Source organism: Halyomorpha halys, unplaced genomic scaffold, assembly GCF_000696795.3.
Source record: "Halyomorpha halys isolate HHAL.00 unplaced genomic scaffold, Hhal_1.1 Scaffold216.1, whole genome shotgun sequence".
NCBI lineage: Eukaryota > Metazoa > Arthropoda > Insecta > Hemiptera > Pentatomidae > Halyomorpha > Halyomorpha halys.
The window spans coordinates 75159-89035 of NW_027114440.1; the positions used below are offsets into that span (position 1 = coordinate 75159).

Sequence of the window (13877 nt, forward strand, 5' to 3'; positions counted from 1 at the left end):
AAAAAAAAAAAAAAAAAAAAAAAAAAAAAAAAGTCGATAGATCAAAGATCTCATGAAGTTGTGGGGGTTCAATCTTCCTCTGCGACGCCGATCTCACCATGTTTCGCAGCACAGTGTCCAGAATCTGTTGGAGATGGCGCTGCGTTCCGTCTTGGAGATGGGTCGAGTTGGATTACATATGGGTTGGAGCTGTTCTTAGTATGATCTTATACATTTTTTTTCAAGCAAAGCGAGAGAGCAGGTAGTTGTAGGTGATGGAGCAGTGTGTAGTACGACGAAAATACGAAAAGTAACCCCAAGCTACGGTACTGTCTTTACATTTCATTAACATCCAATTCAAAGTAAACACAAAACTTTTTATGTCAAATGTGTCTCTATTAAAGCTAAGCAGCAATATTACTTATCAACAGCACGTTTTAAATTTTATTTTAGATCTATTATTATCTTTTGATGTTTTTTATTTATTTTTTATTAACATGATAAAATAACAAGTTATAAACAATATAGATTTGTGACCACCAGAGGCTTGTACTTACGGTGATCAGAAAACCTTTTTTTTCTTTACAACTCTTTGTTTTAATATACGTTAATACCCTGACCGTTCATGGGATGTAGCGGAAAACCTACCTTTGTTGGAAAACCTTGTCTGCGATATATCCTGTCGTACCTTTCCCAAATTGAAGTCTGTAATTATCTTTAATACATATTTCCTTTTCAAACCCGTAGACTCCTTGTTACCTACTTCCTATCTCCCCCCCCCCACTTTCACTATTATTGTATATGGAGGTGTCATAGGGATCTAGCGGCAAAAACTAATACGTATAATAAATGGAAACGTACGATTCATGTTCGAGATTCCCAAAAGCAACTTCATATCCCAATTTTATGAGGAGGTAGGTTTATCCTCCCTAACGTCTAATTATTTTTCGGAATGCTTAAATATATTATAATTCTGAATTAATGTTCAGTACAATATGGGATATACTCGCCATTCCCTACTATACACTCATGTGCAAAAAATTAATATTCTTTTCGGTGGAATTTATGATTCGTTTGGTCGAGCAACCAAGATATTTTTTCGTCAATATTGCTGATAGTTAAAAAAAAAAGTGTATGTTATAACTGATATCAAAGAACTTATCGATAACTTATAGTAATAGAAACTCTGTGGATGGATGTATCTGAGAAAGTAGGGCCGGTCCATCCATATGTCATTGCCAAGCCATAGCAAGCTAATCGCCAAGCCTACTTAGCGAACCATACATCACCCACTGATAGCTACCATTACTGCTAGGGTATATTTCAACCTCCGACAGTTGTAGTCGAGGTAAGAAAACGAGCACACTTCATTAGTTCCCGACCATCGACTGCCTATCTTAACGTACTCCTCTGGCTGGCTATCTCGACCTCAATTTTTGCCATATCCATAGTTGATCATAACAATAACAAGACCATAAATGCAGAAAATACTTGTTATTTCTAAGTTGGACGTTGTCCATGCCTTATTTAAAGAAACCTAATCGTTAGAAATTACAAAAATCATTCATACTGGTCTTCCTGGCTTATACAGAACACCGTTCATACTAAACGAAAAATTACAATTATTTATATATAATTTATAAATTCTTGTTAGAAACTGGTTTGTTTATCAATAATTCATTTAGTCTAAGCATGTTTATTTTCTTATTTCCCCTCTTCTACGTTTCGGCCATCCCAGACATTCTCAAGGATAACTTATTTTTAATATCACAGCTACACAATTATTTATCCGGCAGGAGTGTCCTACTTAATTGTCCCCTGGTGTCCCGTGAGAAGTTATCTCATGGCCATTTGTATTATTTTAAAATATGTAATTGGATGTGGTGATAGCAAAAATCTTTACGATTACTTTCAATACATTTTGAAATTGAAATTGTAAATTTTAGCTCTTCCATCAGGGGCTGAAGAATTCATATTTCGTAAACGATTTAAGATCTTACTTTGGCTCATGATTTAAAATAACCAGAGAAACCAAATGATCACTGAAAACATTGATATTCTATGAAACCTGAGGTTATTTGATTGCAGTTCCTTAGGAAATGCAACCACATAATTTATCCCTCATAAATGGTATATGTAAGAAAAAATACTATTCTTGATAAACATGTTATGAATCAAAATATACGCAATGTATTTTAAAATATAAATTATATATCAGAGCAAATTGTGTTAAGTTTATAACAAATAATTATTGTTTCATTTTTCAGATATTTGGAGGGATGACTGCTACTCTTCAGTTCGTGGTACCGTTCTTCGTCATCTCCTTCTGCTACATCCGAGTCTCGGTGAAGTTGAACGACAGGGCACGAAGCAAGCCGGGTTCGAAGACGAGCCGCAAAGAGGAAGCGGACAGAGAAAGGAAGCGGAGAACAAACCGGATGTTGATCGCAATGGTCGCCATATTCGGCGTCAGCTGGCTTCCGCTCAACTTGATAAACCTCATTAACGACATCTACATTCCTACCGGAAACTGGCGCTACTATTATCTCTGCTTCTTCGTAGGACACTCCATCGCAATGTCCTCTACTTGCTACAACCCCTTTCTCTACGCTTGGCTGAACGACAACTTTAGAAAGGAGTTTAAACAGGTGAGTCTGAAACTGGTTGTTTAATATTATGAAATGTCATATTATAAAATTATACAAACATAGATCTAACAACACATTTTTTTTTACCATACTCTTCATTGAAATTAATTAGTACGTCATTCATCAGAAATGAAATACATTATATACACTTATACTCAGTCTTTTCCCTTTTATTGCCTTGTGGCATTATAAAGTGTTGATATCAGTCCAGCTAAGGTGGTATGGTCTAGCTATAGCCTTAGGCTACTCCACCGAGCTAATGGAGCTAGCAACACATACAAATATTTTTTTTTTCTGACCTAAATAAAAAATTAAAATTAACAAATTAAATATATGCAAAAAGGATGTATATAAGCTGACAATATGAATCTTGGTTTGCCAGTGTGGCATTATAAGATAAGCTGCCGGGTCCGCTGAAGGCGGTGTCATCGATGATGGCATGAGTCTGCCGTGAGCGTCCTAGGAATATACAAATAATTTTTTTTTAATTTTCCAAATCCTCTTTATTGATATATAACTACAACCACAAATATATGACAACACAGAGCATATATACAAATTACATACTGACTTTTTTTGGGGTCATCGATACGATATTTTATACAAATAATTTTTTTTTTTTTTTCATACCCTCCTATAATGATGTTATTGAATATCTGGTACATACATATAGGAGGTATGCTATATGTATATCTGGGTGTTGGTATCTTCATTTATACAAATAATTACATATATTTTTTTTATATTATAAATATAAATAAAAACATCTGCGAGTAACAAAGATTGATAAAAAATATTTAATAAAGGAAAAATATTAATTTTGACTAGACAAACTTAAGAAAAATGTCCAACTATTAAACCTGATAAGCCAAGAGCATTAAATAAATACCTAATTCCTCTTCAGTTAACTTCTGTATGAAAATTCTTAAGCATAATATTCTGCTATTCATTTAAATATTTTAAAGTAAAATTAAAATTTAAAATATATCTGAGGTGTAGATAGTTGACCGTAGATTAATGCTTGAAGAAGTTTGTCGGGGGGTGCGGTCAGCAAAGAACAACATAAATAAACAAAACCATATTTATTTATTTTATGCCTACGTTTCGACCTGAGTTTAAGGTCTCATAGTTCAGGTTGTCATAATGTTCAATTTGTAGATTCCATTTATTTATTTAATTTTTCAATTTTTTAGACACTACTTGCATATCTTATATATATATTATACATATCTTCTTACCTACATGATATTATATTTCATCTGTCACTGTTTTCAATTTACTACCATACAATTCCACAAATATCAATCAATTAAAATTTTGTACTATTCAATAATCAGTTATCATTTTTTATCATTTATGATTTAATTCAATATTTTATATAATTCTAAATTTGCTTGTATACTATTCCTTTTCCATTGTATGTTACTCTAAATGTTGTTGTTATCTCTTTTGTTCTATAGCCCTGATGAAGACCTGAAACTCAGGTCGAAACGTCGGCATAAAATAAATAAATATGGTTTTGTTTATTTATGTTGTTCTTTGCTGACCGCACCCCCCGTCAAACTTCTTCAAGTTAAAATATATTTATTCATTGTGACAAATATATTTTTAATGTTATTTGAATTGTTAGGCCTGTGCCGAATTTTTTTTTTTTTTATCTTTACCTTTTCTCAATTTTTGTTTGTTTTATTTATACGAAATATGAATTCCTTTAATTATTTTAGCCTATAGGACTAGTTATAAACCATTTAAAGACACGTCCAATGCACCTTATATATTTTCCCCTTATGACGCGCAATGTCAGTATGTATTCCTCAGTAGAGATGATCCAGTCAATCTCTGTGGCTCAACACATGTAAGCCAGCTATTGTGAATATGTTAGAATTGTTAAAAAGGTTCCATATCATTATGAAAGTAATATGACAGTGTAGGTACTTATAATTAAATATAAATAAAAATTAATTAAATATTTTTTAACCTATTCTAGTTACGATTTATTATTATAGAAGCGTAACTTGTCGATAGTTACATTCACCGCTCATAATTTCTGATAAAGAGCAGAAAACATAATGCATATCGACTCATGACCAGTTTGGTCGACCATCATGTTACATAATTAAAAAAAAAAAAAATAAACTTAAGTTAGATCAAGGTAACATTTCAATATGAAAACGAAATTTATTACTGAGAACTGCCACTTTTATTAAATTTATTACTGCCAAAAATCTTCGTTTAAGAGTGTTTCTGTGTAGGAATGCAATAGAGAACAATTTAATAAAGGTATTCTAAAGAAAAGCTTCAATTTATAACTTTTGATTTTTTATTACTTCTATTCATTTTTTTTTAATTTAGAAAGTTATTATTTAATGTTTTTTATAAAACTAAAGAAGCATTAGGACAGCAGAAGAACCTTTTTATTGAAAAAAAGACTCTATTGTTGAAACCATCAGAAATCTTATGGTGGCTATTTTTAATAATAAAAAAAAAATAAATCAACAGTATTTTCTTCTTATATCTATTAGAAAAAGTTGTCAATAAAAGCTTTTTTTTCTATTTATTCCCATGGGCCTCCTTAAAAAAAGTGAAATATTTCAGCTATTTTAGGTTAATACATTCTGATAATAAAACTGAAATGCTAATAGATCGACTATGTATTGTTGTCACTTCAAGGAATTGGACTTTCGACTTTTTCTTTGATCTTACAAGAAATAGGATTATTTAGTTAGAAATATCCTTCAATTAAGGAGAGACAATTTAAAAAATTATTTATAAATTTCGTGTGAGATGTCCAGGAATTTGCTGAAGGTGAAGGTGCATCTGTGAATTAGTGTTTTAATACACCTTAGTAAAGGATTGGAATTAGAGGAATTTCCCACTAAGTCTCTTGAAAATTTAAAACAGTATAATCAATATTTATTTAACAGTAAATGTTTGTGTTCTAAAATCCGCATGAATTAATTAAATTTAATTATTTTATTTCTCTATCATAAAAAAAAAAAAATAAATATAATAAAATAAATACCTCCTACTCATATTTTTGCATACCCTCACCAAATAAGTCTCTTCTTATCAAGTTGACATTGTCGGACCACAAAAATTCATTTCTAGGTATTTAAATTCAGGCAGTTTAACCAGGCTGAACCATACATGTATTAAATTACACTAAAGAGTGCACTTCTAGCTCCACAAAATAAACAATGTGTATTCATTGGTAGATCAAATATAGGGTTTGTTTGATAATAAAAGGCCTCTCTCTATGTTACTCGTTACACTATATTTTTACGATACATTCCGCAGAATTTTCCGCTAAATAGTGACCTAATACACTTTCGATTTACACTGATATTCGTTTGACTCTCTCGCTGGCATTTGCAATAATTTTAGAAATAAAAATATATTGCGCGAATGACACTACATGAAATGAAATTAATACTTATTTATTATTTCAATACAAATATTTCTGTATCATTCAGGATTTTTAAATTAACAAAATCGAAGGTACTTAAAAATTTGTTGCAATTTTTATTTTTCTTACTAATTAAAAAAATATTGACAAATTATTTTTTATATTTATATTTTTTAATTCAGCATTCAGCCCTGTCGATTAGTTTCGATGAGGGTAAGACCTAGATGATTTTAAATAACACTTAATTTTACACTGATTTACCGAATTTAATCAAAATCGTTTTAGCTTTTATTGATAAAATAAAAAAAAAATTGGTTGTATAAAGTGACAATACAGACCTGTTGATTTTATCAAAAAAATCAGTGTAATTTGAGTTTCATTTTTGAGCTAGGTTGTCAAGTTGGTAAGGTAGGTCACATACTTGCAAAATATGCCGTAATTTTTTTTTTTTTTTTCGGATTCTTGAAACTGGGATCTTCTGACGAAAGCTCTAATTTGAAATTTTCCATGATTGCAGTACTTGCCCTTACTGATTAAAATTTAAACTCAATTATTATATAAATGTAAGTAAAAGTAAAATTGATATTAAAATAAAATAATCATTCTTTAAGACTTTTTTTCTATTAATTTAAAATTATAAATTTTAGGTAGTTGTTACATGCAAATAATCGTAACTGCGGGATCAATTAGGACTTCGGGTACTTAACAAATTCAATTTTAAATTGGAATAATAATTACTATTAACCAATAACTATGTAGTTAATAATAAATATGTGACCATAATTAACTGTACATTAATCATACAATAAGATATTAAGTTAGTGTTTTTAAATATAATTATTACTTAAAATTTAAGATAGTCCATGACTACGAAGACAAGATTAACAAACTCCAAGCCTTTGTAGCTAAGTGGTCTGATCGTGCTCTCTACGATCTCAATCTAATTTTAGAGGAATCATTTTAATTAAAGGGACTTAATCAACCAGCTGCTCATTATCTACCGAGCCCTTCTGACAGTTTCGTAATCAGCACTTTATAACGATTTCCCAAATCTACAAGAAAGGTTCTGACATTATTTGGGGATCATGAATACTTTTGAGTTTCGGAAAAAATAATAACCTCAGATACAAATACTATCTTAACATTTAGACAATAGCAAGATTGTAATGGTATAATATTGACTTAGTAAAATTAGGAAACTGAATAAAAAAAAAATTATGTGGTGCGCGCATCACACAACTTTTATTTACTATCGAAATTCATATCTTATGGTTTCGCATGGTAAGAATAACGAATATATTTCTTTACAAAGAAAACAACAGGTTCACGAATGATAACGAAGCCGTGTTGAAGTGAATGCAAACGGAAGCGATTAAAACTCTTGTCTCTACTTTTTCTTTGTACTCGTACATTATATCGTAAGTTATACATCAAATTTTCATAACTTTGTACTATTGATCCATTGTTGATTATTGCTGTTGTTCATAATTTACCCCTTCTAAAATATTCACGCAAATGCAGGGAGCAGATATGAGCAAATTTTACGAATAATAAATTAAGGGAAACTAGAAGTGAAGTCTCCCCTTGGATATCATCTACAAAAAATGTACGCAGAGGAGGAATTTTTGACGCGGCTTCGAATAAGTCATACGCGAGATAAGAGTCATCATCATTTAATCAATTTTAGCAACTTGCCTTCTCTAGCTGTCCTGTCCAAATATGTCTTTTTTGAAATATGGTTGCTGATGCTACACTTAGAATGTCTGTGGGAAAGAGAATCTCATTAATAACCTTTTTCTATGAAAGCTTTCTAGCCCTAATAGTACAAGAGCCGGGAAGAAAAAAGTCGGTTATTTCACCCCAATTTTGGATTACTTTAATGAAAACTACGTGTAAATACTAGTCAAAATTGATTATTCTGCCAAGTATACGTAGAGGAAATAAAAAATGGCGGATTTTTAAAAATCTCGAGAACTATTGAATGTAAATTGCTCCATTAGAGCTTAAAGTTTAGCAAATTTACTCTACTTTAAATAATGTTCTCTTAGATTTTCTATTATTTTAAAAGTCACCATTTTTTTTATTTCCCTTACGTATACTTTGCAGACTCGTCAATTTTGACTAGTAATTATACATTGTTTTCATTAAAGTTATAAAAAATTGGGGTGAAATTACTGACTTTTTTCGCCTCTTGGGTTCTTGTACTATAACATTTTTATTTCCCATCTATGCCAGCAGACACACAAGGCTTCGACCTAACAATAGGAAATTATTCCATTTCTTGAAAAGCCGTGAGAAAAGGGTCTTTGTAGGCTTTGTATTATTTAAAAAAATAATCAAAGTGTATTATATACTTGTAATATTTGACATACTTTATCCTGGTTGTGAACCTCAAACCGGGTCAATAGTAGTTCCATTATGAAGCATAGCCTCTTTTGAAATAACCATAACCGTCGAGGCTATCAAACTGAGGGGGTTGCCTTATTACGATGCTACATCCCATCACCTTCCATTGCTCATATTTCTTCACACAATGCCTTCACCCTTAGTTCATTTTTAAATATAATTTCTTACTATGCCGCGAACAACTATTTTTAGGAAACTTTTAATGTAATAGGAAAAGAAAGGTGATGTTAAATTTAAGAGGCCGATTTGTTAGATACTTATAATAATGATTATACTTTCTATTATATAAAAATTGTATTACATTATGTTATATGAAATTATACTATATTATTTAAAGACATTCGGATGATATTTTTTGGTGAATATAGTTACGGATTTGTTACATTATGATATAACATAATTATGATAATAATGAGATTATATTTTCAAAATAATAATAATAATAATGAGGTGACACAATATTAAAGATATTTTACACAATGAAAATAATTAAATACTTTTAATATTTAATTATATAGATAGAAAGATGAACTAAACGTTGAACATTTTTAATATTTATAGATTATAGGAGAAAAAGGTGGCCTATTTTACAATTTTGGCGAAAGAAATAGTTGATACTGTAACTAATTTAAATTTTTTTTTTTCAACAAATCTAGTTGACATTTTTTTAACGATAAAAATCGACATTTACAGAAACACTGTCATTATACTTGTTTTGTTATTTGTTTTTTTTTTTCGTTTTTTAGTGTCAGGTACCATCAACATTTCACATAGAAAATTCTAAAATTAATGGAAGATATAAAAAATGTGAATAAATAAAACACATAGACTAAAATATATAATAAAAATGCATTTAATATATCACTTATAGAGGAAAAAGGACAAAAGTGAAAATGCATGCAATTAGGACGTGCATTTAAAGTTTTGAAACTAATTTCTTTCAAAATATGGGATATTAGTTGCACAGGGGACTAAAATATTATCATTTATATTGTTATTGATATTTATAGTGTATTCATATTTTACCATCTATGTTTTTTTCTGTTTATTTGCATCTGTAAATATACATTTACAACCAGCAAATGATGTTCTATCCAGACATGACATGAGCTGGCATGAGGGAGATAGCGCCCAGTGGTGCATCCTCCTTACGTTAAGTAAATTATTTTATTACATTAGGAGGTGCCGAATCCAACTCCTGTTCATCCTATGCCGAGTAGTTACGTCAGGAATGTCATGTGCCATCTGTCGTATAAATTTATTGAAATGTCCATGTAGAGTATTGTGAAACCGTTTGTAAGTCGTATGAATGTGGTACGTTACAGTCGGAATGCGTAGGTGGGTGTGAATGGGTTGTTTGAAACGTAAAGTGGTGAGTTCGTTGCCTCTTTTCAGACGCCTAGGAGGATTATTAGGTAATGAAGGAGAATACAGGTTAGAAACAAGTGGATTTGGGTGGTTGAGAAGCTTATCATGGAAGGAATGGTATCTGGTTCTGGCCAAATCGGCAACATATGGAACATTGAGGTCCTGATGGATGACTTGATTTGTGACAAAATAAGGAGCGTTAAGGATTTTACGAAGGGTTTTGGACTGTAAGGATTGGATTCGGGAGGAATTTGATGGTTTAGTGGAGTCCCAAAGCTCAATTCCGTATGTCCAGATAGGCCTTATAAAAGTCATGTAGATCAGTCTTTTGTAATGGATTGGCAATTTAGACCGTTTTTCTAGTAAATGTTGTAATAGTTGGAATCGACGAGCAGTTTCTTGTCATTTTAGTCTTGTATGAGGATTCCATGTGAGTCGTTTGTCCAGATGTAGTCCTAAGTAACGGATCTGTTCGACAGGAATAAGAGGGGTATTATTAAAGGATACTGTAGGGAAAGAAGTCATGGGTTTACGACGAAGGGTAAATGTGATTTGGTGGGATTTATAGGAATTAATTTTAATCCTCCAGTTTTAGCACCATTCTTCAAGGGTAGTGATGTGGGATTGGAGGGTTTGGGATACAATATAAGGATCATTGTTCACTGACAATAGACAAGTGTCATCGGCATACATGGTGCGGATAGTGTTAGGATTGGTTGGGATGTCAGCTGTGAAATCTGTATAAAGGATGTAAGGTGACCAAGGATACTTCCCTGAGGTACACCAGTAGACTGACGGAATAGGGATGAATAAGCGCTGTTGTGATTTATTTGAAATAATCTGCCGGAGAGATAAGAACGGATAATGAGGACGTATGTAGGGGGTAGGAATTTACGGACCTTTTATAGCACTCCTGGGTGCCAGACTCGATCAAAAGCCTGTTCTACATCAAGAAAGACTCCCGAGCAGTACATTCCGCGCCCCATTGAAGACGAAAACAAAAAGATAATTTTGTTTTTGTTTTTTATCGGATTTTGTAGACTATGATGTCATCATGCTTCAATGTTTATTAAATCTAAGAAGTTTCACAAAAACGTTTGTTCAGTACAAAGGCCTGTCGGTTCAGGCTTTGAAAGGAATAAGATGGAGGATCACTTTAATTGGGTGAAAGACCCAAGAATCTTCAATTATCGGTGCCACCTGTGGTAAACTGCTGGGCAACTGCCATAATGCTAACAAGTTGGATCCTAAAGACTGTCCAGAAACTTCTGGCCTGTCCTTACTCAGTCACAAGCCATTGAAAATGTCAGGCAAGAAGGAGAGAGCTGAGCGTGACACTGGGAGACCCCAACGTGCAGACAGGAAAACCCATCGCAGCAGAAGCACTGACTAGGAGACCCATAAAGGTTCCATCAAGAGAGAGCATCTAGTTAGAGTTCAACATTGTGAAACATAACTATCTGCGACCCATCCCATCTCAGCAAAATTTCTCACCATCTAAATTAATTTAACTTAATAACTATATTATATAATCTTTTCGGATTACCCTCTCCTCGAGTTATTCCTGTTTTCTTCTATATAATCCTTAATTTCTGTCAATAATTTTTGTTTGGTTAAACGCCCTCTGATCTGGAATATATACACAAAATTTTCTGACCCGGATCTAACTCCTTCATAATTGAAACTGAAGGAAGATCCTGTCGAAACAGCATTATTAAAACACGCAAAACTGCCGATTCTCAATATATTTATTTCAGAAAAGATTTTATTTTCACCAAATAGAGCTGCATACTAAAACTTTGGTTCGACGCACTTAATTCGAACTTGTGGCATAGTTTCTCCATAGGTGTGATAGGAGTATTTTGTTTTTATCCTGAAATATTAAATCTTCGACAGTCATACAAATCGATACGGATATGGTAACGACTCGGTAACTTACTGTCTACTATCTGCTTTTGTGAGTTACAAATTTAATTATAAAAAATAATTAAATAAAATACTATTAAAAGGAACTAATAAGGTGAATCCATTAGAATAAATTTCGTGAAGTAATAATAATAATATAAATAGTCCAAAAGCAAAACAAGAACAGAACATAAATTAGTACACGTATTACTGTAGGTACTTAGATTATTTTAACTATATTATAATATTTTAATTAAATATTTACCGTTGAAATAAGAGTTTAAATGTTCGTAAGTTCATAACTATTTTTTTATTATTAAAATAAAATTTTGTGATATTAAGTGATAAATTTTAAAAAATAATCGATTTGGACTTAGTAGCCTGTAACATGGAATAAATTTAAAACTTGAAAAAATAAATCTTAAACTGCGCAGAAATATTGTGTTATTGTGATAAGTAAAATTCATGTAAAAATTATGAATATTTTAAATTCTCCTTGATGACCTGAGGGCTGAAATGTTGGAAAATAATAAGGATAATGAGAGATAAGTTCTAAAGATATATGTTTTTTTTAAATCTAGGTTATTATCAGAACTTTATGAAAATGGGGTGACTAATACATTTTTAAACTTCTTAATAATGTCCTTTAATTTTTACTCGCTAGATATCTGGGGCCATATCTATGCCGGCTAATTGTGGCGCGGTTCAAGGCTAGAGCAATCGGGACTAGGCTATTGCTTCAGAATGTTCTCTGGGGCACAAGTTTGTGAGGGGGGCGTGGGATATTAGGAGAGTTGTCAAAGGAATAGTCGCTCTCCTCGTATTGTCAGGCCCTCAACTGATAACAACTCAATTATCCTCCAGTCTCTAGTCCCTAATCTGATTAGCTTTAAAAACATTAATTTAAATTAGAAACTTTGTCCAATATTTGCTTTTACTTATCTATGTCCATAAAGAATATGAGAAGAAGCATAAAACAGAAAATGATGGGAACAGATAAAGTATTTTACAGGTAGTAGAGTACTTTAAAACTCAGTACTTTCTCTAATTTCACCGTCTCCCCTAGCTCCTATAATTACCACTAAAAAATATATGTTTTAATTGAAGGAACCTTTTGAATTAATTTAAAAGGAACCTATTTCGTCCTTCTTTAACTTAAACCGCCCTCCTTCTATATTGTAAGTAAAAGTATTACCGCAACCGTGAAATTTTCGAATCCGAGTTTTCAACGGAGATACGAAAAGAAAAGTTTCCTGAATCCAAATAGCCAAGTCACGCAAAATTGTATACGAAAAAAGAAAAAGCGTTGTATGATCTCAGTATCTCAAGGATCAGGATTAGAACCAATAATGTAATTAGTTCCAACATAAATACATTATAATCCATATCGGTTTGGAGTTTGGACAGCAAAACAAATTTCAACGACTTCTTTTATACTGACGGCTCCAAGAATCCAAGGTGTGGGTGCCTCGATTGTGTGCAATGATCGACAGCGCCTATTTTCTCTGTTGCCAATAGGTAGTGGCTACACTGCTGTATTGGTTGCAATCTACAAGAGCTTAAATGTTTTTCACCATACAAAAAAAAAACAGGTAATCTGTACAGATTCATTCCCAGTCCTACCTGATTTAAGAAATATTTTCTCAACAAAGTCCCTAAACCAAAACTAATATTATTCATTACAGTCGCCAGGTTTCCTGAATCCAAATAGCCAAGTCCAGAAAAAATGGGTGATAAGGCAGCAAAGGTCGCAGTTTCTGAAGGAATTCCATATCGCGGAGTGCCTGTCGATGATTTCATTAGGCAGAGAATTAAATTGAAATGGAAACAAACGAGGGAAAATATTACTGACAATAAATTAAGGGAAATCAGAAGTGACTTCACCACTTGGATATCATCAACTAGCAAAGTGCGCAGAGAGGTGATTTTGACACGCCTTCGAAAAGGTCATATGCGCCTGACCCACGGTTATCTTATGGCAAGCGATTCTCCACCTGTATGCTTAACTTGCAGAACGCGAATTAAACACATTTTGACTGAATGCCGTGCATATTACTCTCACCAATCTTTATATGGTTTACCAACGGATCTATATTCCATCTTGCAGGATAACAAACAAACTGTGGATTAACTTTTTGAGTTTCTCCACCATTCCAAACTCTACC

General features: G+C 32.2%; 1 protein-coding gene across 1 annotated transcript in view; it reads left to right on the forward strand.

Annotated features, from left to right (window-relative positions):
* Nucleotides 1-2246: 2246 nt before the first annotated feature.
* The window catches only part of LOC106679734 (prolactin-releasing peptide receptor), a gene marked incomplete at its 5' end in the record, with an annotated part of 234521 nt that continues 222890 nt past the window's right edge, over nt 2247-13877 (forward strand). Inside the window, 1 exon segment of the mRNA XM_067051628.1 lies at nt 2247-2627. Within this exon segment, the coding sequence (XP_066907729.1) occupies nt 2247-2627 (381 nt within the window).